The sequence below is a fragment of the Sinocyclocheilus grahami genome, unplaced genomic scaffold (genome assembly GCF_001515645.1).
Source record: "Sinocyclocheilus grahami isolate Dianchi unplaced genomic scaffold, SAMN03320097.WGS_v1.1 scaffold668.1, whole genome shotgun sequence".
In the NCBI taxonomy this organism is placed as follows: Eukaryota; Metazoa; Chordata; class Actinopteri; order Cypriniformes; family Cyprinidae; genus Sinocyclocheilus; species Sinocyclocheilus grahami.
This window is the reverse complement of record NW_015505847.1, coordinates 299,157-322,572: the sequence shown is the minus strand read 5'-3', so window position 1 is coordinate 322,572 and position 23,416 is coordinate 299,157. Positions and strand designations below refer to the sequence as shown.

The 23,416-nt window shown below is 37.2% G+C and overlaps 1 protein-coding gene across 1 annotated transcript in view; it reads left to right on the top strand.

Moving 5' to 3' along the window:
• The window catches only part of LOC107558967 (collagen alpha-1(XXV) chain), a 268,638-nt gene that overhangs the window by 167,237 nt on the left and 77,985 nt on the right, over positions 1 to 23,416 (top strand). Inside the window, exons 10-11 of the mRNA XM_016242681.1 lie at positions 22,049 to 22,081; positions 22,199 to 22,234. Coding sequence (XP_016098167.1) covers positions 22,049 to 22,081; positions 22,199 to 22,234 — 69 coding nt within the window. The remainder of the gene's footprint in view (positions 1 to 22,048; positions 22,082 to 22,198; positions 22,235 to 23,416) is intronic.

The following is a 23,416-nucleotide window of genomic DNA, read 5'->3' as shown; positions in this document are numbered from 1 at the left end:
TATATATATATATATACATATATATATATATATATAAATGATTTATTATTATTATTATTAGGGCTTCATGTTAATGTTAATTTAATGTTTATGCTAAAAAAAGTGCATACAGCTGCTAATTGTGTTTGTTGTTTGTTGATTTTCAAATATAAAACTTATTGAAATGTTTTCAGTGTGTTTGTTAGTTCTTTTTGAACATTTTAATCTCATTTGAACAAAACCGTGATAATATCGATAACCGTGATAACTTTGGTCACTATAATCGTGATATGAAATTTTCATACCGTTACATCCCTAGCCACAGCACACCGGCAAATATAATAATTATGAATGTGTTAGGGAAAAACAGCAAGTACACTGCATTAACGTTTTAATAAATTATTGTTACACTATTGCTTTTTGTTTTCGGTTTAAAAGATGAAGTCGGTGACACTGACTCGTCATCTCCGCAGTATGTGCCTGCATGTTTCATACGGATTACATAATCTGAGAATATTCGTTTTCTATTTGAATTGGTTCATTTAAAAGTTTCACTCTCTATAGATATATTTTTCATGTCTGTATATATTATATTTTCTCCTAAATCTGCGAGTTATGAGTTACTTTTAGCCTTAAGATGTTTTGTGATTACGGACCCTGATCTGATCATCATCCAGTCTGTCTGGAATGACATGAAGAAACAGAACAAACTGAGACTCAATCCAGAAGAACTTTGGCAACGTCTCCAAGATGCTTTAAGAGACCTACCTGCAAAGCTACCTGAAAAACTATGCGCAGGTGCACCGAGGGCAAAAGCTGCTTTAAACGCAAAGGATGGTCACACCAAATGTTGATTTAATTTAGTTAACAGAAGTTAATTGATAAGGAATATTTATTTATGACATTATTTTTCACAGCATCCCCATTTTACAGAATTTTTACACAAGTGCCTAAAACTTTTAACAGTACTGTAGCTTTGCAGGTAGGTTTCTTGAAGCAGCTTGGAGACATTGCCACAATTCTTCTGGATTTAGTCTGTCTCAGTTTGTTCTGTTTCTTCATGTAATCTCAGACAGTCTGGATGATGATCAGATCAGATCTCTGTGTGCAGCACTGGCAGCTGTCAGACCAAAATCTCACTGGATTATTACAATTAATGGCAAAATGAATGTTTGGACATGTAAACTGATATTTTCTACTGACACACTACAGCAAAAGATAGAAATAACTGACTTAAAACCATTTTTAACTGCTGAAAATACTAGTGTTCTAATCATTTTGGGCACCACTGTAGCTCTGATAATATATGTAGACAAACATATGTATTTTAATTCTGAATTCTAGCTATATTAGTGTAATAATAAGTAAAACCAAAACATACAACAAAAGGTCCATGACTCTGCTCCATAAGTGACAGACACAGCAGATAAAGAGCAGTCCTCCTCCAAATTGCCAGTAATCAGCTGGATCAGCTGGGGGTAAAAAAAAGAAAAAAAGATTGTGAGAAGACACCTGTTTTATCTGGGATTAAAACTAACTAAAAACATGGAAGAAAAATACTGTGAACATTCCTTTAAAAATAAATGAATGTTAGTATGTCTTAATGTTAGACATGAATACTCACTTCCTCTGAAGATCATGTGGTAGAAGATTTTCTTTCCCAAAACTTCTGGATCATGAGGGGGAAGCACACACACAAACAAATTAATATCAATTTGTTTAATAAAACACTACCTACTTACTGACAGAGACATGGGCTTGCAAACATGTACTCACCAGCTCCATACAAAATCTTCACAGCTGATCCAAAATCCTGGTTTACATACAGTATTCTTCTCCAAGGAATCCAAGGATCATGCCTTCAGGTCCCCTCTGTCAAATGAGTTTACATGACAGTGTTCTCAGATTACTCATTTCAAAGTTCCTTCACTTTTTGAGTTTGATCTTAAAACTAGCTGACAGTATGGGTGGGCGATATGACCATATTATTTCACAATATGGGCATTTTATTTCACAATAACAGTATATCACAATACAGATATTTTTGTTATTTTATTAAACATAAGATCAAAGTAGCAAATTACAAACAATATGACTAATGCAAAAGAACAAAGGTAAGTTAAATACATTTTGTGATTTTCTCTTTAGTATGTTGTTGTTTGATTAAAATTATGACCGACTGCAGGTGACGTTAGGCTAAATTATACTGCTGTCACTTTAAGAACAAAATGCACAGATCCAGTATATACGGACACGTCACCGGGTTTCCACCTAAATGTTAATCTTGACTCCAAACATTAGCTACTGTGTTTAAGTCAAGTGAATTTTGAGATGACTGTCTGTATTTGACCATTCAAGTGTGGCCTTGTGTCCATTGTTCTTCACTCATTTCATCACCACACTTATCCTGCTATTTTTTCCTCATTCATGCACATTCTTTATAAGTAGTACTGTGCTATGAGTTTATATACTGCGCTTCATATCATCACCACAACATGGTCATATATTGCCCAGCCGCAGCTAACAGTATTAGCTCATACTAACAAAACACAGTAACGCACACTGGTAGGACATTGAGATGTATAATCGCGATTAGTATCTCACTTCAATGCACTGTATCTTGATGTAACTATAGAACATTATATAAGGTACTTAACTTTACTTACCTTTTGCAGTTTGCATGTCTGTTAGCTGCTGGTAGAAGTCTGTGTCCATATTCGCGTTTATTTGTTCTCTATCGTTATCGCACAACCCAAACTTGCTCAAAATATGAATTAAACAGTCAAACGTAAACTAATCCATGTAAAAGCCCTTACTAGTGAACCGACCGAAGCAGACTTCAGATGCCGATCAGCGGCACACACTGCAACAGTGTATTTTCAAATTTAACCGGGAAAACGGTGCTCACTAGCCATTGGCCAGATTCTTGAGTTACGGTCAGGTTAACTAATCATGCTCAAAACAACACTGCGAGACAGCAAATAGCGTTGCAACTATGAAAAAAAAAACTTGTTTTAAGTGAAAGATTACAAATGTGTCTATTTATTTTTATTTGTAGACTGTTACATTTAATTAATTGTTCAAATGGTGATTTCACATTATGCTAGGGTTAGGTGCATCTGTGCTACTCATTTCCCTCTGATTTTAGGGTAAAATTAGGTTTAGGGCCAGAGGGACTATGTTTTCAGACAGGATCAATAAGATATACTGCTGATTCAGGAACAGGTCTTACTTGGCAAAATCATGGCAGTCGTGTGTGTGTACCTGGTATTTATCACATGATGGGGACCAAATGTCCCCACAAGGATAGGTCCCCATGAGGAAACAAGCTTATAAATTATAAAGAATTAAGTTTTTTGAAAATCTACCTTTGAAACTCTCAAAGGTAGATTTAAAAATATAGGGTTGGTGTAGGGCGATAGAAAATACAGTTTGTAAAAACCATGACGCAAATGGAATGTCCCCATAAAACATGGAAACACAACATGTGTGTGTGTGTGTGTGTGCATGTTTATGTGGTAAACAGATTTGTATAATAACATGGGTATGACACATGTATTACAACGAGAAGGTGATTTATGAGGACATTTTCAGTGTCCCCATAATTCAAAAGGCTTATAAATAATTTAGAATGAGTTTTTTTGAAAATCTAAAAATGCAGAAAGTTTCCTGTAAGGGGTAGGTTTAGGGGTAGGGTTGGTGTAGGGCAATAGAAAATACGGTTTGTACAGTATAAAAACCATTACGCCTATGGAGAGTCCCCATAAACCATAAAAACAAACCTGTGTGTGTGTGTGTGCGTACGTGTTTGGCTACTTGTGCAGTTATATTGACATGACCAATAAGCACCCTTTTGTGTTTTAACAAATCCATGATCTTTCCTTTAGAAGCAACAGTTGTGCACTGCAGCTATGGCATTTTCTGTATTTGGCCCTTCAGTGTTACACAGCCTGTTGTTTAATCCTCTGTCCACCACAACACTTATTTAAAAATAATGCCATAATTGCATGCAAGTTACAAAATTTGTCTACATACTTTTATTTAATAGCATAGATATTGAAAGCTATTGACTGCTGTAGGACTTTATAGCATTTGTGATATGAGACAATATAAACTGAATATGTTGAACTTCTCACTATAGAAAGCGAAAGTCTGTTTTTTAGTTATTCAAAAGTAAAGACAATGTATAGGTTGGCCCTAAGAGCAATGTTCCATCATGAACATTGTTGTCCTTCCCACTATAGCAAGCGATCTTGGCCCAAATGTGGCCTCAAGCTGGAACTGCTGGCCTCCTGTCGGCAATGACATGCCAGAGCTGTATGAGCTGGGCCATGTGTGGCGATGGCACAGCATGGATCACGGCAAACATGAGGGCCGATTGCTGGTGGGAGGAGTGTGGCCCAAATCAGGCTTGTGATCTGACAGCATATTATGTGACCCATGATAAACAAGATAAATAAAATATTCCATGATAATGGTTAAATGATCACAGAAATGTTAATGAAGTGTAGTATTGTTTAAATGTAATCTTTGAAATGGCAAGTCAGAACAGAATGAAACATATAATTTCAAAATTAAGCAAATCAGTAAATCAGTCAACTGCAATAAACTGCACTTAATTATAATTTTATTATATTTTACATTATTATTCTCAGAACAAATAATCTTAGAATCCTTACATAAAGAGAGTGAGTGCGAGAGAGAGAGATTGATTATTTAACCAGTTTCATGCAATATTTATTTGGTTTACCATGGGGCACATAAATTTATTAATATACTGTCATGCACAAGCATTAAAGATGCATGATCATAAAAGTATTTTATTTTTATTCAGATCTTCGGTATAGGTGTGATGCTTTGTGTGAGGAACAGATCCAAATTCAAACCATTCAGCGATATATCTCCTTCCTCTGCTATAGTAACAATTTCAAAATTTGCCGTTAAGAAGTTTTACAACAAGTTTTACGGCAGCAATATCAAATGCTCATTGGCTCTCGCCGGTTTCGTCATAGATTGCGACATGCCATGTTTCCGGTGATGCGTGTTTTGAATGAGAAATGCGCACCTTATCGGGATGGTATTTGCAGCGTTTAGCAACTTAAATTATGCCCTGCTCCTCACACTAAACTATTATATTCCGCCAGAGAGGACTGCGACTGCAACGCGTCGTCATTTGGACTACTGTGGTACAGCTTTTAGACATTTCTGCAATAATTTTTGTGATTACACGTGTCTGTCTGTTGCGTTTATCTTATTGACTATACTTTATTCACTCACTCTTTATTGGTTGATTTTTTTTTCTTTATAAAAATGAAACATTTTTAATGCAATACATTTTGTATTGCACGGTTACATGATTTGTTGATTTTAAGGCTGATTTTCTATTCTATATATATTCTATTTCTATTCTATATAAAATTAGAGAGTTTGAATGTAAAAATACAGCTAAATATAAAACTAATAAGATTTACTTTAAAATTACAAAAAAGAACATTAAATTGTTAGTATGGACATAAACCTTTAATATAATGAGCTACATTATTTAATTACAGATTATTTTTGTAATTTTACATAAATTTGTACATAATTTAAGAGAACAGAAATAATTTTTTGTATAAAAAATTTGAATTACTGTAATTTGTCATTAAAAGAAGAATACTTAAAATAACAGTCAAGTTGTTAATTTACAGATATTGTTTGTAATTGTACATGAATTTGTATGTGATTTAAGAAAACAGAAAAAAATACTGTATAAATAATGTAATATTCCCATACAAAAAATGAGAATTACTGTAATTTGTCATTAATGATATAATCCTTAAAATAATAGTGAAGTTGTTAATTTACAGATATTGTTTGTAATTTTACATGAATTTGTATGTAATTTAAGAAAACAGAAAAAATACTGTATACATAATAAGGTAATTGTCCCGTATTAAAAAATGAGAAATACTGTAATTTGTCATTAATGATATAATCCTTAAAATAACGGTCAAGTTGTTAATTTACAGATATTGTTCATAATTTTACATGAATTTGTATGTAATTTATGAAAACAGGAAAAATACTGTATAAATAATACAGTAATTTTCCCGTATATAAAATGAGAATTACTGTAATTTGTCATTAATAATATAATCCGTAAAATAACAGTCAAGTTGTTAATTTACAGATATTGTTAGTAATTTTACATGGTTTTAAACATAATTTTAAATTACAGAAAAATACTGTAAAAATGTAGTTATTTTCCGTAAAAGTAGGATTTTTTTTTAACAGTGTTGGTTAAATTGTTTTATGCTGAACAGTGTAGTTATTTTATTTTTATTCTAAAAGTATTTAATTTTATAGTGGTAGTAATATGATGGTTAAAGGAATAGTTTAACCAAAAATGAAAATTTGCTAACAGTTACCTCTCAGGCCATCGAAGATGTAGATGAGTTTGTTTCTTCATCAGAACAGATTTGGAAAAAATCACTTGCTTACTAATGAATCCTCTACAGTGAATAAGTGCTGTCAGAATGAGAGTCCAAACTGCAAAAAAAAAAAAAATTTAAATTAATAAAATAAATTTGTAACTTTACACAATGCTCTTCACTTCAGGTTACTCGACTGTATCATTGGTAAAGCACATTTTAACATGCAGGGCCTCCACTTTGAACACAGAAAACAGGACAGTTGCTTGAGAAAAATGTTGATCTTTTTACCCAGACTTAATAGACCTTTTTATCCAAAGGAGTAAAATCTGATTCAAGAAGTTAGCATTAAAGAAGTTAGCATAAAAGGGGTGGGGGGGCTTTTTGAAGAGCTATAGTGGGCAAATACCAGGCACATTTCCAGCATATCTAAATCGATATGACTCAAATTTGGTTTGTCTAGTGATATATTTTAAACACGTTTACGCAATTTTTGTACAGAAAATTAAATAAAAATAAAATTGAGACAATATTAGCACAGTTAATCTTTGTTAACATGATTACACGGGGTAGTTTGTGTTTCTGTTTGTTTATTTTTATTACCAATTAAAACCCTTGTTTCGGCAATACTGAGTCCTCGCTCCATCCTCTACCCAAGACCCTGACAACATGTACCTGACATCTGCCTTCGGTGCTTCATGTCCTTCAGTGCTTCATGTCCTTTGACTGGTTACCGTCAATCAGATCAAGGCAACCCATGTGTGATTAACCACTGACTAAGAACACTTATGTGTAATGTCTCAGTCCTGTCTGCACAATTAAAACACCCCCGGCCATGATCTGAAATCAATATCTAGCACTTGACTTTTCCCAAAATAAGTTTTTGTATTATATATGTGTGTGTACTGTGTATATTTATTATGTATATATAAATAATCACACATACAGTGTATATTTTGAAAATATTTATATGTAGTTACATGTAAATATTTGTATTAATATAATTTATATTATTATATAAATCTATTTACTATATAAACATAACATATTCGACTTTCTCTAAATAATTCAAATAGATCACATATTTTACCATCAGTTTTGCGATAGGAATGGCTCGCGGCAGGAGAGCCGCTACGGTTTCTGGGCACCCTGGACAGCATATTCACTCGGCTTTCCGGGGTTTGGGTTGGAGGGTGGTCCCCCTTGGTAGAAATTGCATTCCACATTCCCCTCAGTAAATCGCTTCTGTAGGGGATTCCCCTTGGTAGAAATCACTTTCCCCTCTGTAGAAATCGCATTTCCCCCTTGGGGACCCCCCTTCATCGTCAGGCCTTTAGAATCGTCCTAACTTTCCAAACCCCCATTACGGCGCCACTGGCTCGCGCAAATGTTATCACAGCGCATTATTCTCTAGCGCACTGGTGTACACACACTGAGTATACGGTGATTCGCAGCACAAATAAAAGAACCAGTCATTATGTTGATTGAAGCTTCAAGAACACTTCTTCACTCATCATAGGCCTTGGTGAGCTTTTATATCAGAAATCACACACTTCATAAGCTCAGTTATATGTGTATCTAGTAAAATGCCTTTAGTTGATTTATCTGACATGTGCCAGTATCACAGTTCCATTAAGTCAGTTCATAAACTATGCAAGCAGTTTTCTTTATAATAAAAAGCTGACCTTCATGCTGACATCACTGTTGCATTAACTTTTACCTTAGAGGTCCTCAAAGAAATCTAATCCTGTCTGGATAATAATGACTGTGACTGTGTCATGTAATTTTTTTATGATGCTTCTCCTCTGTTAATTTGACCTTTTGGTTGAATACCATAACTACAGCTACATTTTTTGACTATTTTCTCAGAAAACAAAAATGAAGTGCCTTACATTAAGCAATCTAGTGACTCCCCTCGGCTGTCGTTTATTTGTTAGCAACAAAATAATGACACTCACTTTCAGTAGGTTATGTTCAGTGGCAGTAGCTGTTGTGTTGTTACTTGTTCATCTTTTGCCATGTGATATTTTAATACTCTTGGTGTCATGTCACGCTGTTGAGGGAACACGCTGCAGTCACGAGGAAACGTTTAACAGTCTTTAATCATGAAACACAGGAGATAATCCACAATAGGAGCTTGAGCCAACATGCGTAGAGAACGAGTAGACCTGACAAACACAAACTGAACAGACTAGGACTAGGAAACACAGGACCAGAAACAGGGGCAAAACACAACACAGACCAGTCCAGAATCCTGACATATCGCCCCCCTCCCAGAAGGTGTGTCCTCGCACCGTAGAACAACAGAGGGGGCGGGGGGAATGGGTGGGAACTAAGGAGGAGGCTCAGGAGGAGGACGGATGTCCGGGAGGGGCCTGGCAGACAGAGTCCAGGGAGGAGCCGATGGAGGGAGGAGCCAGAAATGAGACAGGAGGGGCTTGGAGCAGGAGGATGTCGAATAAATACATAATGTCGACCCACGGTGGCGCCGACGGAGGGAGGAGCCATGGAGGAGGAATGGCAGCCGACTCCAGGGGGCCAACCAACGGCAGTGGAGCTGGTGGCGGAGGAGCCCAAGGTGGAGAGCCAACGAGCCAGGGGGATGCCGAGGATCCGGGGGGCCAGGGTGGGCTCTGGCGACCGAGATGGAAGCGGAGATCCGCGGCGGAGCCGGAGCGACTGAGGACCAAGGTGGAGCTGGTGGGAGGAAGGAGCCCAACGGAGCCGGTGGGACGGAGCGACGAGGTGCAGCCGGAGGAGCGGAGTCCTGAGGCGATGGCGGGTCGACACCCGACCAAGGTGGAGCCGAAGGGACGAGGGAGCCCGGTGGAGCTGGTGGATTGACTGGTGACGGTGGCTGAACACGGGAATAGGATGGCGCTCAGGAGGAGCGGACACTTGAGGGCGCTTATGAGGAGTGGGCACTGAAGGGCGCTCTGGACTGGATTCAGGGACTGGAGCCCTCTCCTCTTCGCTTGAGCACTTTCACCACACCATACTCAGCTCACCCTCAGACACGGTGCAGGGGGCGGCGCTTCCGAGTTGAGCTCTATGTCCGGGGCAATCCTCTTCTCAGTCGCTCGGCATTGCGCTGGCTCATAGATCGCGGCAGGAATTGGCTCTCCGTCGTCGGTGGGCTGGGCTCTGGATCCGGAGTGGATCTGGCGAGATCATCCTCGGGAGTGACGATGAAAGGCAATCCGTTTCTCATCAGAATCCACTCCACAAACATGATCCTCAGGAGGAGGAGATATTCCAGGCGAAGTAGGGCATCCATGAGGGAACAACGGGGAAAAAAAGACACTGAGTAAAAACGGGAAACAAAATGGAGGGTAGACACATGGAGTATACTGTTTTGGTCAGGTCTTCTGTCACGTCACGCTGTTGAGAGGACACGCTGGAGTCACGAGGAAACGTTTAACAGTCTTTAATCACGAAACACAGGAGATAATCCACAATAGGAGCTTGAGCCAACACATGTAGAGAACGAGTAGACCTGACAAACACAACCTGAACAGACTAGGACTTAAATACACAGGGAAATGAGGATAATTAACTACACACAGCTGGAAACAAATGACGAATTAATCAGGGAACCTAATGGAAACAAGAAGGACCAAATAAGGAAACCCAGGACCAGAAACATGGGCAAAACACGACACAGAACAGTCCAGAATCTTGACACTTGGTTTATTATGAGTATTAAACAGTGATCAAAACCTTGTGTATTTGTTAAGGCGTGTTGCAAAGATTTTTATGAGACCGAATAAGACATGTTTATTTATCACATTTCATATCATGCTACAGTTCTTCTGAAAAACAAATTAAATACAAATAACCAAAGCAAAGAAAACAGTTTTCTTTTTGCTGACAAAACAGAAGTGATATTGGCTGTAATAGGTTTTTGTACGTCATTAGTCTGCATGGCATTTCACGCTTGCAAACTGGTGGCTTCTGTAATGGAATAACATAAGGCCTGGAGACATAATTTAATCAGAACCAGATGTGATACATTGTTACCAATGTAAATCTCTGCCAATACTTGACAGGTGCACAACAGAATACACTTTGATGTATTGTGCTTTCAACTTTATACTGATCTATAAAGTAGAAAAATATATTGCTTTGGGACTGACAGTTCATCAGCAACAGATGAGGGGAAATAGCTTACTCATCTATTCATTGTGCACTAATAATATTCATAGAAAAGGCAAAAGATGAAGCATGAAGGTGCTGATTAGGACAGAGCAGAAGTAGTTTACTGACATCCAGCTATAACTGTTATGTAGCTTATGGCAGAAAAAATGCAGCAATTAAAGCTTGCATTATAATGATGACTATAAAAGCCAGGGCATGCTTTCCTCAACTGCCTCTGAGCTCAAGATGTGAAGTGGAACGGCAAATTCAGCAGCAGGCAGTGGGCCTAGCTGCTCTTTCCCACCAGCACCAATCATCCTCTGCCGGCTGGTCCACACTGCACTCTGTACAGAAGATGTGTACTAGCGCCCCCTACCATATAACAATGAAAACATTCTCGGAGCACAAGTATAGCTCAAATATATTTAGACTTTTTCTAAGTAGAAGTCAAGTATACGTAAATGTCATTTTATGTATATTTCTGAGAAGTACATAAAGCCCATGTCTGAGAATTACACAAAAAGTAAACTGAAAGTATAATTTCCTATTTTTTAGTTTAAAAGAAGTATACTAATAGCACACTTGAATAAACTTCTTTTTCGTAAGGGTGCTTTAAAACAGCACTAACCTTAAAAACCCTCTGGGCTCGACAAAAGCGCCGGCGCGTTTTGTTGCATTTTTTCAGAAAGCCCCTAAAGGAACTTAAATCACTCCGCTGTACAGATAAGAGCAATACATCAATCGAATCTGTAAAGGGTCTACTTTTATTTGTATAAGCACATAATAACAACAAAACTTTGTACTTTTGTAAAATAAAGAAAACAAACAGGGTGCGCTGTCTACCGCCTTGGTCTTCGTGATCTTCATTTAGAAACGCGTCACAAAAATAAACTGAAACTCAGCAAACACTGGACACAAAGACATGAGATATTTATGTATAGAAAGCTTGACATGTCTACTTTTAAATGAAGCAAGTCTTATCGAAAACAAATATTATGTGATAAAGTAATCCATGTCCAGTCTTTCCTGTCTGGCTTCATTATCTCTAATTAGATCATGCCCACGCGCTACTTTTGCTTTTGATATTACAATAGTCCACGTGAGACGCGTGGCATGTAAACCCCACATCACAGCAAACAAAGCAGCAAGACTTTTCTTCAAGTTCATCTCGGCTACTGTTTGTTTCTGGAAGAAGACGCGCTGAGAGGAATAAGACAGAATTTACCTCAAGAAGAAGAGGCGCTTAGAGGAATAAGCTTTATACTTGGAACACCTCAGAAAAAGAAGAACGCGGCGGCTTGATCCAGTGGAGATCATTTACATGAGTAAGTCTTTTTTTATTAACCTACGTTCATTAGTTGTCACATAACTTGTACACATTTTACTAGTTAGACTTTTTCCAAACTATAATTCCTGACTAAATGTATAATCAAGTGAAACATGAAGATTCATTCACTGCATCTAAATGTCTCACGATGCCAGGATGTTTTTTTTTTAATGTTCTATAAAATAGACAGCAATACGATATAAAAGTAATATGAGTTATAATGTTAATAGCATAATGTTAGAGTAAGAAAGATTAGACAAAACTTTACTGTGACACACTCTGTTTGCGAATATATGTAGATGTTTAAACTATAGTTTCCCATATATAAAATGTTTTTGAATTGTATAATAGGCCTACAAAGCATGCTTGTGTTTATGACTATAACTAAGCTTCTGTTCGCGAATATCTGCTCTGGTGTAAATGTTTTGAATGTGTTATACCCGGTCATTGGCGTTCGCGATCGTCGGAGGTGTAAATGTATCAAGTAAGCTGTTAATATCACTGATAAGTGACCCATCAATGACATATACGCACGTCCATTCTTATCAGTGGTGCAATTTATTATCAGCTATGCATCTTCTGGTAATTGCTAACAACTGTTTACATTTTTCATTTCACGCGCGTGTCGTTCAGTTTTGAGTTCGCTGGAAAATCATACCGAGTAAGTGCACAGTATAGTAATTGTACTTTTATTATGCCTATATGGTAATATTATTTGTGGTTGATAAGTGTTAAAATATAGTTTCTTTGTTATTGGCATTATGTTTTCTCATCAAGTAGGCCTATGCATATACTAAGGTGCTGTGAAAAATAAATGCTAATGATTGTTTATAACAATCTTTTAGGACTGTGAATACACTACTCTCACCTTCACCTGCATCTCACACAGGAAGGGGACGCTCATTCAGTTTTCAACTCCATTCAGAATCTTAGAGTAAGTGTGCATTCACTATTTTACAGATGTTACTTTAATTTGATTTATTTACTGTATGGTAAAATATGTGTGCTATGTGGTGTGTGTATGTGTAACTAGTATCAGTGACCATCACAATAATGTTAATAATGTAGTTTATCATGGAAACAGAGACTGAGATTCCTGGCCGCACAGGAACCTGGACCACAGCTAAGACCATGTGATGCACACACTCCCATGAGTCTCTTCAAATGTTTTTTGTTTGTTTGTTTTTCTTCAGAGCACATAAACATTATACACTTTGGAAATGCCAGGTATGTGATGTATTTATATATTTATATATTTCAACATGACACACTACCAGTCAAAAGTTTTTGTAAGATGTAAACAGTAAGATGTTTAATGTTTTTGTAATGAATTCTCTTCTGCTCACCAAGCCTGCATTTATTTGATCCAAAATCCAGTAAAAGCAGTAATATTGTGAAATATTTTTACTATTTAGAATAACTGCTTTCTATTTCAATATATTTTAAAATATAATTTATTCCTGTGATCAAAGCTAAATTTTCAGCATCATTCAGCATCATTTTCAGCTTGGAGTCAGTATATATACAGTGTTGCTTGAAAGTTTGTGAAACCTTTAGAATTTTCTAAAGAACCCTTTTCAAGTCCTGAAAGTAGACAAAGAGAACCCAAACAAACAAATGAGACAAAAATATTTTCTTTGCCTTTTATTTATTGAGAAAAATGATCAAGTGTTACATATCTGTGAGTGGCAAAAGTATGTGAATCTTTGCTTTCAGTAGCTGGTCTGACCCCCTTTTGCAACAATAACTGCAGGTAATGTTCCTTGTAACTGCTGATCAGTCCTGCACAACCACCTGAAGGAGTTTTAGACCATTCCTCAGTACAGAACCACAACTCTTTGATGTTGGTGGGTTTCCTCCTATGAACTGCTTGCTTCAGGCCCTTCCACAAAATTTTAATTGGATTAAGGTCCGGAATTTGACTCAATCATTCCAAAACATTAACTTTGTTCTTCTTTAATCATTCTTTGGTAGAAAGACTTGTTTGCTTGGGGTCGTTGTCTTGCTGCATGACCCACTTTCTCTTGAGATTCAGTTCTTAGACAGATGTCGGGACATTTTCCTTCAGAATTTGCTGGTATAATTCAGAATTCATTGTTCCATCAATGATGGCAAGCCATCCAGGACCAGATGCAGCAAAACAGGCCCAAACCGTGATACCAGCACCACCGTGTTTCACAGATGGGATAAGGTTCTTATGCTGGAATGCAGAGTGTTCTTTTCTTCAAACATAACGCTTCTCATTTAAACCAAAAAGTTATATTTTGGTCTCATCCGTTCACAAAACATTTCTCCAGTAGCCCTCTGGCTTGACCGCATGATCTTTAGCAAACTGCAGACTGGCAGCAATGTTATTTTTGGATGCACCATGCACACCATGGTTGTTCAGTGTTCTCCTGATGGTGGACTAATGAACATTAACATTAGCCAATGTGAGAAAGGCCTTTAGTTGCTTAGAAGTTACCCTGGGTTCCTTTGCAGCCTTGCAGACCCTTACACGTCTTGCTTTTGGAGTGATCTTGTTGGTCAATCACTCCTGGGGAGGGTAACAGTGGTCTTGAATTTCCTCCATTTTTACACAATCTGTCTGACTGTGGATTTGTGGAGTCAAAACTCTTAAGAGATGTTTTTGTAAACTTTTCTAGCCTGATGAACAACATCAACTCTTTTTCTGAGGTCCTCAGAGATCTCCTTTGCTCATGCCATGATACACTTCCACAAACATGATCAGACTTTGATAGATCCATGTTCTTTAAATAAAACAGGGCACACACTGACACCAGATAGTAATTTCACTGATTGAAAACAACTCTGAAAAACAGATGGACTCTAATTTCACATTCAAATTAACTGCCAATCCTAGAGATTCACATACCTTTGCCACTCACAGATATGTAATATTCTGTCATTTTCCTGAATAAATAAATGACAAAGAACACATTTTTGTCTCACTTGTTTGTTTGGGTTCTCCTTGTCTACTTTCAGGACTTGTGTGAAATTTTTTATTATGTTTTGTGTCATATTTATGCTGAAATATAGAAAACATCTAAAGGGTTCACAAACTTTCAAGCGACACTGTATATATAGAGAGAGAGGGAGTGAGAAATTAAAATGTTTATTTAGCACAAAAGTGATGATAAAGACATTTATAATGTTACAAAATATGATTTTCTTCTGAACTTTCTTTCATCAAAGAAACCTGAAAAAATGATACTCAGCTGTTTTCAACATAATAATAATAATAATAATAAATTTTTTTGAGCAGCAAACCAGAATATTACAATGATTTCTGAAGGATCATGTGACTGGAGTAATGATGCTAAAAATTCAGCTTTGAAATTCAGCTTTGATTGTTCCTAATAAACTGTTTAACTGCACTCGCAAGTGGATCTCAAGTTATTTTGTGTGATAGTTAAATATATTCTAAATAAACTACAAACAAAAAATATATAAATTAATTTTGTCCTCAGATTCTTTCTTGTAACTCTTCCCTCTCAGTCACATACCTGACTGAAAGGCTCATTATGCAGCTCATTATGTGGGCCTTTGTCTTCTCAGGTGTGAATCACACTATTCATGATCATTCACGCCTCCTTGCATATGCCCTTTCGAAACAAAAAGTGTCTTCGAAAATGTAAATCAATATATTGTTTTCTGTGAGCGAGTAAATTATGATTTTCACATAATTTTGAAGCAGAAACTCTAGACTTCAAGATCCAGTTCTCAAAAATCTTGTGAACAAATGGTCTGTATGTGTTTTTTGGCCTTATTTCAGTGACTTCAAAATTTTAGTTTTTCACTAACCACGCATAAACGTTGCTTTATCAAAAACACAATCATGTACATACATGCTGCTCACATATTATTGTAGCCCAGTTTGTGCTGTATACAGTGTTTTCAGACTTTAGCCATTTGTATGTTTATAAGCAACTGAAAAAAGCACAAATGTCAGGGCATGTCAAAACCTCTCCAGGCCCCCAAAACACCCTCAGACCCCAGAGGGTTAAAAGTCTTTTTTATTCATATGCATTTTTGTCTAATGTCTTATCACAAAGTATAAATATAAAACTTGCTAAAATAAATCAGAAGACAAAAGATGGAGAGGTTTCTCATTGCATGTCTTTCTCAAGGAGATTGAAACCAGTGTTTTTTTCTAGATTTTGTTCCTTTGGGAAACGTAGCGCTTTGAAGCGGGAAGACATTTTCAGATCTTCTGCTGCACCTGTGCATCCGCTGTGCCAGCTCTCTCACCCAGACTTTGAATGTCAATGATCTGCTCTGCACTGGCACACATCTGTTTAATATGACACAGATGGTGCACAGTGTTTTTGTGTGCAGGATAAGTAAACATTTATACTAGCATATTTTATAATTTCTTTCAGGTTGCCTTGACTTGATGTATGATGCCGGCACTCATCCTTATTTGTGGTTCAGTTTCATTGAATCTCTGTTTGAAAAGAAGTGATGGCATTCAGCAAAAGAGTTAGTACTGTAATTAGTGCTTAAACATAAGCTTAGAAGACAAGCAGTGTAAAAATGTATATATTTGATCCCCTGCTGATTTTCAGAATCAGAATCAGAATGAGCTTTATTGCCAGGTATGTTTACACATATGAGGAACTTGTTTTCGTGACAGAAGCTTCCACAGTGTAACAGAATGACAGTGACAGAACAAAAAACACAGATAATAAAAATAAAAAAATAAATAAAAAATAGAACAAGTAAATAAGGAATAAAAAAATACAAATCGCAGCCTCGTGCAGATCTACAATCTTGTCTCTGACATCCTTTGGTCTTGCCCATTGTGGTGGGAGAGGTTGGAATGGAAGATTCAGACGGGGTCCATAGTGATTTTGCCAGCCCTTTTGCTCACTCTGGATGAGTACAGTTCTTGGAGAGAAGGGAGAACCTCCTTTGTAAGTTTTGTAAGTTTTCCCACTTACAAGGAAATGAAGGGTCTGTAATTTTTATGGTAGGTTTATTTTAATGTATAGAGACATAATACCAACCAAAATATCCAGAAAAAAAACATTATATAAAGGTTAGAAATTGATTTGCATTTCAGTGAGTGAAATAAGTATTTGATCCCCAAGCAAAACATGATTTAGTACTTGGTGCAGAAACCCTTGTTGGCAAGCACAGAGGTAAGACGTTTCTTGTAGTTGGTCACCAGGTTTGCACACATCTCAGGAGGGATTTTGGTGCACTCCTCTTTACAGATCCTCTCTAAATCCTTAAGGTTACTTGGCTGTCGTTTGGCAGCTCTAAGTTTCAGCTCCCTCCACAGATTTTTTATAGGATTGAGGTCTGAAGACTTGCTAGGCCACTCCATGACCTTAATATGCTTTTTTTCTTGAGCCACTCCTTTGTTGCCTTGGCAAAATGTTTGGGGTGATTGTCATGCTGGAAGACCCATCCATGACCCATCTTCAGTGTTCTGGCTGAGGGATTCTGGGCTGATCCCTCTCCTTTCTCATGATCATCCTTACCCCATGAGGCGAGATCTTGCACGGAGCTCCAGACCGAGGCCGATTGATGGTTATTTTGTATTTTTTCCATTTTCAAATAATCGCACCAACAGTTGTCTCCTTCTCACCAAGCTTCTTGCTGATGGTCTTGTAGCCCATTCCAGCCTCGTGCAGATCTACAATCTTGTCTCTGACATCCTTTGGTCTTGCCCATTGTGGTGGGAGAGGTTGGAATGGAAGATTCAGACTGTGTGGACAGATGTCTTATACACCTAACGAGCTGACATTAGGAGTAACTTCTTAAAGTAACAGGACTAATCTGTGTTCCACATGGGCACATAGCCAATCTGTGGGAGCCAAATTCTTGCTGGTTGGTAGGGGATCCAATACTTATTTCACTCACTGAAATGCTAATCAATATCTAACCTAATGTGTTTTTTCTGGATTTTTTTGGTTGGTATTCTGTCTCCATCCATTAAAATAAACCTACCATAAAAATTACAGATCCTTCATTTCTTTTGCAAGTAGGCAAACTTACAAAATCAGCAGGGGATCAAATAAATATTTTCCCCACTGTATTAAGCTGATTACTGGGAAGTCACCTGTAGGGAAAAAAAAAACAATCCGTGGCGACGGTTTTGCAATCCGTCCCCTCAGTTTATAAACCGTACTCACGAATTCTTAAACTGTTCCCTCGGTTTAACAAATCGTGCCCACGGATTAATAAACCGTACCCACAAATGTATAATCCGTGCGCACGCTTTCGCAAATGACAAATGACTCCAAAGTCAGTCACAATGCCAGGTTTATTATACAATAATAATCAAGTCCTAAGATTATCACAAATTAAACAAGATTTTGATGCACATCTTTCTTATTAAATCGTTGTATTCCACCTCGTACCATTACAATTGATAGAGAATCACTTAAGACTATTTGCTGTTGGCCTATTCCACATAATAATATGCAATAAAACAATATACAATATGATTTGTTAACATGTAGGCTACCTAGGAGCTTGCTGCATGAATCCGTGAGTACAGTTTACAAACCCGAGGGAACGGATTGCGAAAGCGTGCGCACGGATTATGAATTTGTGGGTACGGATTCAAAATCCGAAGGTACGGTTTACAAAATCTGCGCGCACGGATTGGAAATTCGTGGATACGGTTTATTAATCCGTGGGCACGATTTGTTAAACCGAGGGAACAGTTTAAGAATTTGCGAGTACGGTTTATAAACTGAGGGGACGGATTGCAAAACCGTCGCCACGGATTGTTTTTTTTTTCTCCTACAGGTGACTTCCCGGGCTCCATAGATTACTATCATCATTAGAAGCTCATTATCAGTGATATTTAACCTCATTATTAATGCAATGGAATGTGGAGGTTTAAATGGTGCATGGAAATTTGGACGACATAGTACAATCATTTTTTATTTTATTTGTTGATATTTTAGATAATGTTGCTCATCTTAAAGCTAGAAGGGGTAAATTTAAACATTTGCCATGGGTTAATGAATCCCTACGGGCAGTTAGAACTTAGACAATATGCTCGACAAGCTGAGAGGAGGTGGAAAAAACATAAACTGCAGATATTGAGATATTCAGAGAATCGTTACTGACATTTCAGAAGACCTCTAGAGATGCTAAATATAAGTATTACTCGGAAGTTATCAATCAACAAGTGAATTAGCCTAAAATTTTATTTGAGATCATAAATTCAGTTATTAATCCTAGGCAAACCAGGTGTCCAGATCCTTCTATCCTGAATTGCTAAGACTTTTTGAATTTTTTTAATGATAAAATTGTTGGTTTCCATTCTAAAATACCGAAGTTGCAGCTGGTTCCGTCTTTTGACCTGGCTGTGCCTTGTAGCATGGAATGGAGAGAATTCCATCATATTACCCTTCCAGTTTTGGCAGATATTGTTGTACATCTTAAGCGTTTTTCATCTAAAGGTGATTTCATGTCACCTCGTCATTTTAAGAAGATTTTTGCTAGTGTAGGGACCACAGTGTTGAACCTAATTAACAAATGCCTTAGCCAGGGCACCTGTCCAGCAGATTTTAAGCATGCTACAGTTCTCCCATTATTAAAGAGACCTAATTTGGCAATAGAGGATCCTAATAATTTTAGACCAATCTCAAATTGACCTTTTTTAGCCAAGGTCTTAGAAAAAGTGGTCTTTAAGCAGTTAAAAGCACATTTCACTGTGAATTCAATTGGTGAGCCCTTTCAGTCGGGCTTTAAACCCTGCCATAGCACTGAGAGAGTGTTGGTCAAAGTGCTAACTGACATCTTTGTTTCACTGGATAATGGCGAAAATGTTATTTAAATTTTGCTTGACCTTAGTGCAGTGTTTGATATGGTGGATCATGAGATTTTTAATTAACCACTTAGAACACTGGGTTGGCCTAAAAGGTAATGTTCTTAAATGGTTTAAATCTAATCTCACGGACAGATTTTTATTTGGGGTATTTATTGTTAGTATTGGGGGCTGTAATTCTTCAAGATTACATATTACTTGGAGAGTCCCACAAGGATCAATTCTTGCTCCAATTATTTTTTCCCTTTACATTCTACCGTTGGGGGCTATTTTTCGAAAATATAAAGTATCATTGCATTGTTATGCTGATGATCTGCAGATGTATTTGCCCATGAGAGAGTTAAATTCAAAATCTCTATCAGCATGCTTACACAATGTTAAGGACTGGATGGCTGCAAATTTTTTGACGCTTAATGAAAACAAATCTGAAGTTATCGTGTTCGGCCCTAGAAAGCATGATGTGCTTCAGTGCTTGAATGTGACTTCTTTGATTGGTTTTGTTAAATCTAGCATAAAAAATCTGGGATTTGTTCTGGATAGTGACTTAAAGTTGGACAGGCAAATTAATACTGTGGTGAGATCTTGTTTTTTAAATTTACGTCTGTTATCTAAGATTAAACCATTTCTATCCAGTTCAGATTTTGAGAAAGCAATTACTGCCATTGTCTTTTCTCGAATGGATAATTGTAATTCCCTTCTATTATGGAGTTGATGTTCGAACACTTATGCGTTTGCAGAAAATCCAAAATGCAGCAACAAAAATGATCAAGTCGGCAAAGAAATATGAATCGGTGACTCCGTTATTCATTTAATTAAAGTGGTTGCCAGTACGACTCAGAATTATTTATAAGATCCTCATTCTTGTTTTTAAGGCCCTGCACAGTCTAGCTCCTGTGTATTTGTCCAGTATGGTGGCAATCTACACCCCCTCTAGATCCTTGAGATCAGAAAATCAACATCTGCTTTGTGCTACTAGGACAAAATATAAACATAGAGGTGACAGAGCTTTTTCTCGAGCAGGCCCTAAACTGTGGAATGACCTCCCTCAATCTATCCGACCTACCAAATCCTTACCCATGTTCAAAGCTATGTTAAAACAACATCTTTTAAATACAAATGGGGAGCTAACATTTATACAGGTTTTTTTTCTGTGGACAACTGTGAATCAACTTTACAGAAGGCGGTTTCCAGTGGCACAAATGGTAAAACGTGTGTCATTTACCTTTTGACGCGATCGACCCGGGTTCGAATCTGCCTTTTGGCAAACTTTTTTTCTCCCTTTTCAAATTTCAAATCACATCAGAAAAGCATTTATTTTTAATAAAAATTATGGAAATAATCAAAAAGTTGAAAAAGTATCGGGTAGGGTTAGGGTAGGTGTGGGGAGGGCTTTTGCCCAATAAGGTGGCATCCATTTAATAATTTGAATTAAAATTAATTTACACTCAATAAGTTATTATTGCATACTGTTTTATAATGTATTACAATGCTGAGGTGCAGATAATTGCCACTATTGGCAAATAAGTCATTTGCAGATTATCCTGCTATTTTAATATAGAATAAATAGCTATTTGCACTTAGTGTAAATAGCATATCACAAAACAAATACTGCTATTTTCACTTAGTGTAAATAGCATCTATCGCTAAGAAAATATGTTTAATACATTTTATGTTTATTGTACCCCCCTACTGTTAGACGAAATTTACGCCCCTGCATGTCAGCCCCTTAAAAACTGGCTCCCTGCACTTATTAAAATCTGTGATTGTGATCTCTTTTCATGTTTACTTAAAACAGTGGCTGCAGCAAGATAACTAAGTTTATTTCACTCTGAACCCCCCTCTTACCAGATGTTAAAAAACTTTTAAAAAATGTCATGAAGTATTATTCTTAGTATCTTTGTTCCCATTAAATTACAACATAAAATGCCAATAAATAAGCCTGCTGAGCAAGATTTTACAAACTCCCTTGACTTTGAAATCCTAGAATCGCTGGGTGATGCATACATATTTGCCTTAATAGAACAATGTTATGACATTATGTTGTGACAATTTCACAGCAGAATGACCTTTCTGCACAAATGATGTGATACAATATACCCAACCAATGACAATTTCCTTCTGCCTTTTTTTTATATTCCTGTTGGTATTATGACAGTGTGAGAAGCTTTAACGAATGGACGCTCGTGGACACTAATCTGCTTTGCTTTTTACTCACATAATCTGATATTTGGATAACAGTACAGCTGCTTTATGCTCCAGTTTAACTAGAGGCTTTTGTGTGCTCAGCAGCATTATGACTTCCAGAATTTCTCCCCAAGTGGAATGAAGAAGATACTACACTTTCAAATGGCTTAGTTTTATCAAATATATTTACCATGATTTTTATATCTCTCACAGGGTGATGCTGGATCCTCTGCTGCTGGAATCAAGGTAAGACAGGACCTCAGAAATATTTTGTCTCTAAGTCTGGGTTTTTAATAAATCCTACTTGTTATTTTTCATTTGGTGTATGCAGATGAGCCCTTATAAGCATTCTTATTATTACAGGGTGAGCCTGGTGAGCCAGGGCGCGGAGGACAAAAGGTAAAATTGCAGAGCTCATATTGTACTCCTAGCCAGAGTATACACTTATGAAAGATATTGTTTGGAACAATGTGTCTTAATGACAGCTGATTCATTAATTGAGAACACTGATAATTTGTTTTAATAAAACATGTTGTCATTAATGATTAATGAAACAGCATTATAGTGTACTAACTCTTTTGCACCTTATGGCTGTAAAAGGCAAAGCTTACCATCATTTGCTTGCTGCTTATAAACATGTGAATGTCAGGCACCAACCTGATGAAAAAATTAAGTGTTTTTAGCGAGGACAACTTTATAGCCCATTCTCAGATGAACTGAGAACACACTTCTCCACCTAATAAAAACCATAAATCTACACCATGGCATTACAGTTTGTCTACTTCGTATTTTTCTTTATGTGTGTTTGCATCACACTTTATTACTTGTTCTTGTTCTGTCCAGTAAAACACTGTTAGGCTTCTCTTAAAGGGGTCATATGATGCGATTTAAATTTTTCCTTTCTCTTTCAAGTGTTACAAGCTCTTGGTGCTTAAAGAAGATCTGTAAAGTTGCAAAGACTAAAGTCTCCATGCCTACCTAGATCGGCTTTCACCGTGGACGAAGCGGAGTCCAGCCCGGGGTCGTAACATGTGGTTGCCGCAAGCCCGCCGGCCGCTACTTCATCGAATCTGCCGGCCGCACCGTTCTCAAGCTCACTGGCCTCCTCTCACTCAGCCCGCCGGCCGTTCCTCACTCTAGCCGCCGGCTTCCGCTCACTCTAGGCCGCCGCCGCCACGTGTGACGCTGTGTTTCGTTGTAAAAACGAAACTACTTTGTTTGGCCTTCCAAAAGAGGACACGACTAGAAATCAGTGGTTAAGTTGTATTTACAACACTGTTCCAGAACACTTCAACCCAAATATTCAGATGTGTGCAGCACATTTTATGGAGGACTGTTTCCTGATCCTGGTAGAGTAGACTACAATGCCGGCTGTTCTGACTCACAGACTGTAAGTGCGTTTTTTATATTTAAAGAGTTTTTATATTTAATATTTTAGATATATAAAGCGATTTTTTTGGGCAGTGTAGAGTAGGGCTTGTTGTTTGTCATTTCTCCGATCACAAATGCAGACATGGTTTTATGTTTACGCGGCGCGATGCAACGCAACACGTTAAAAAGACAGTATAAGTCATTATAATC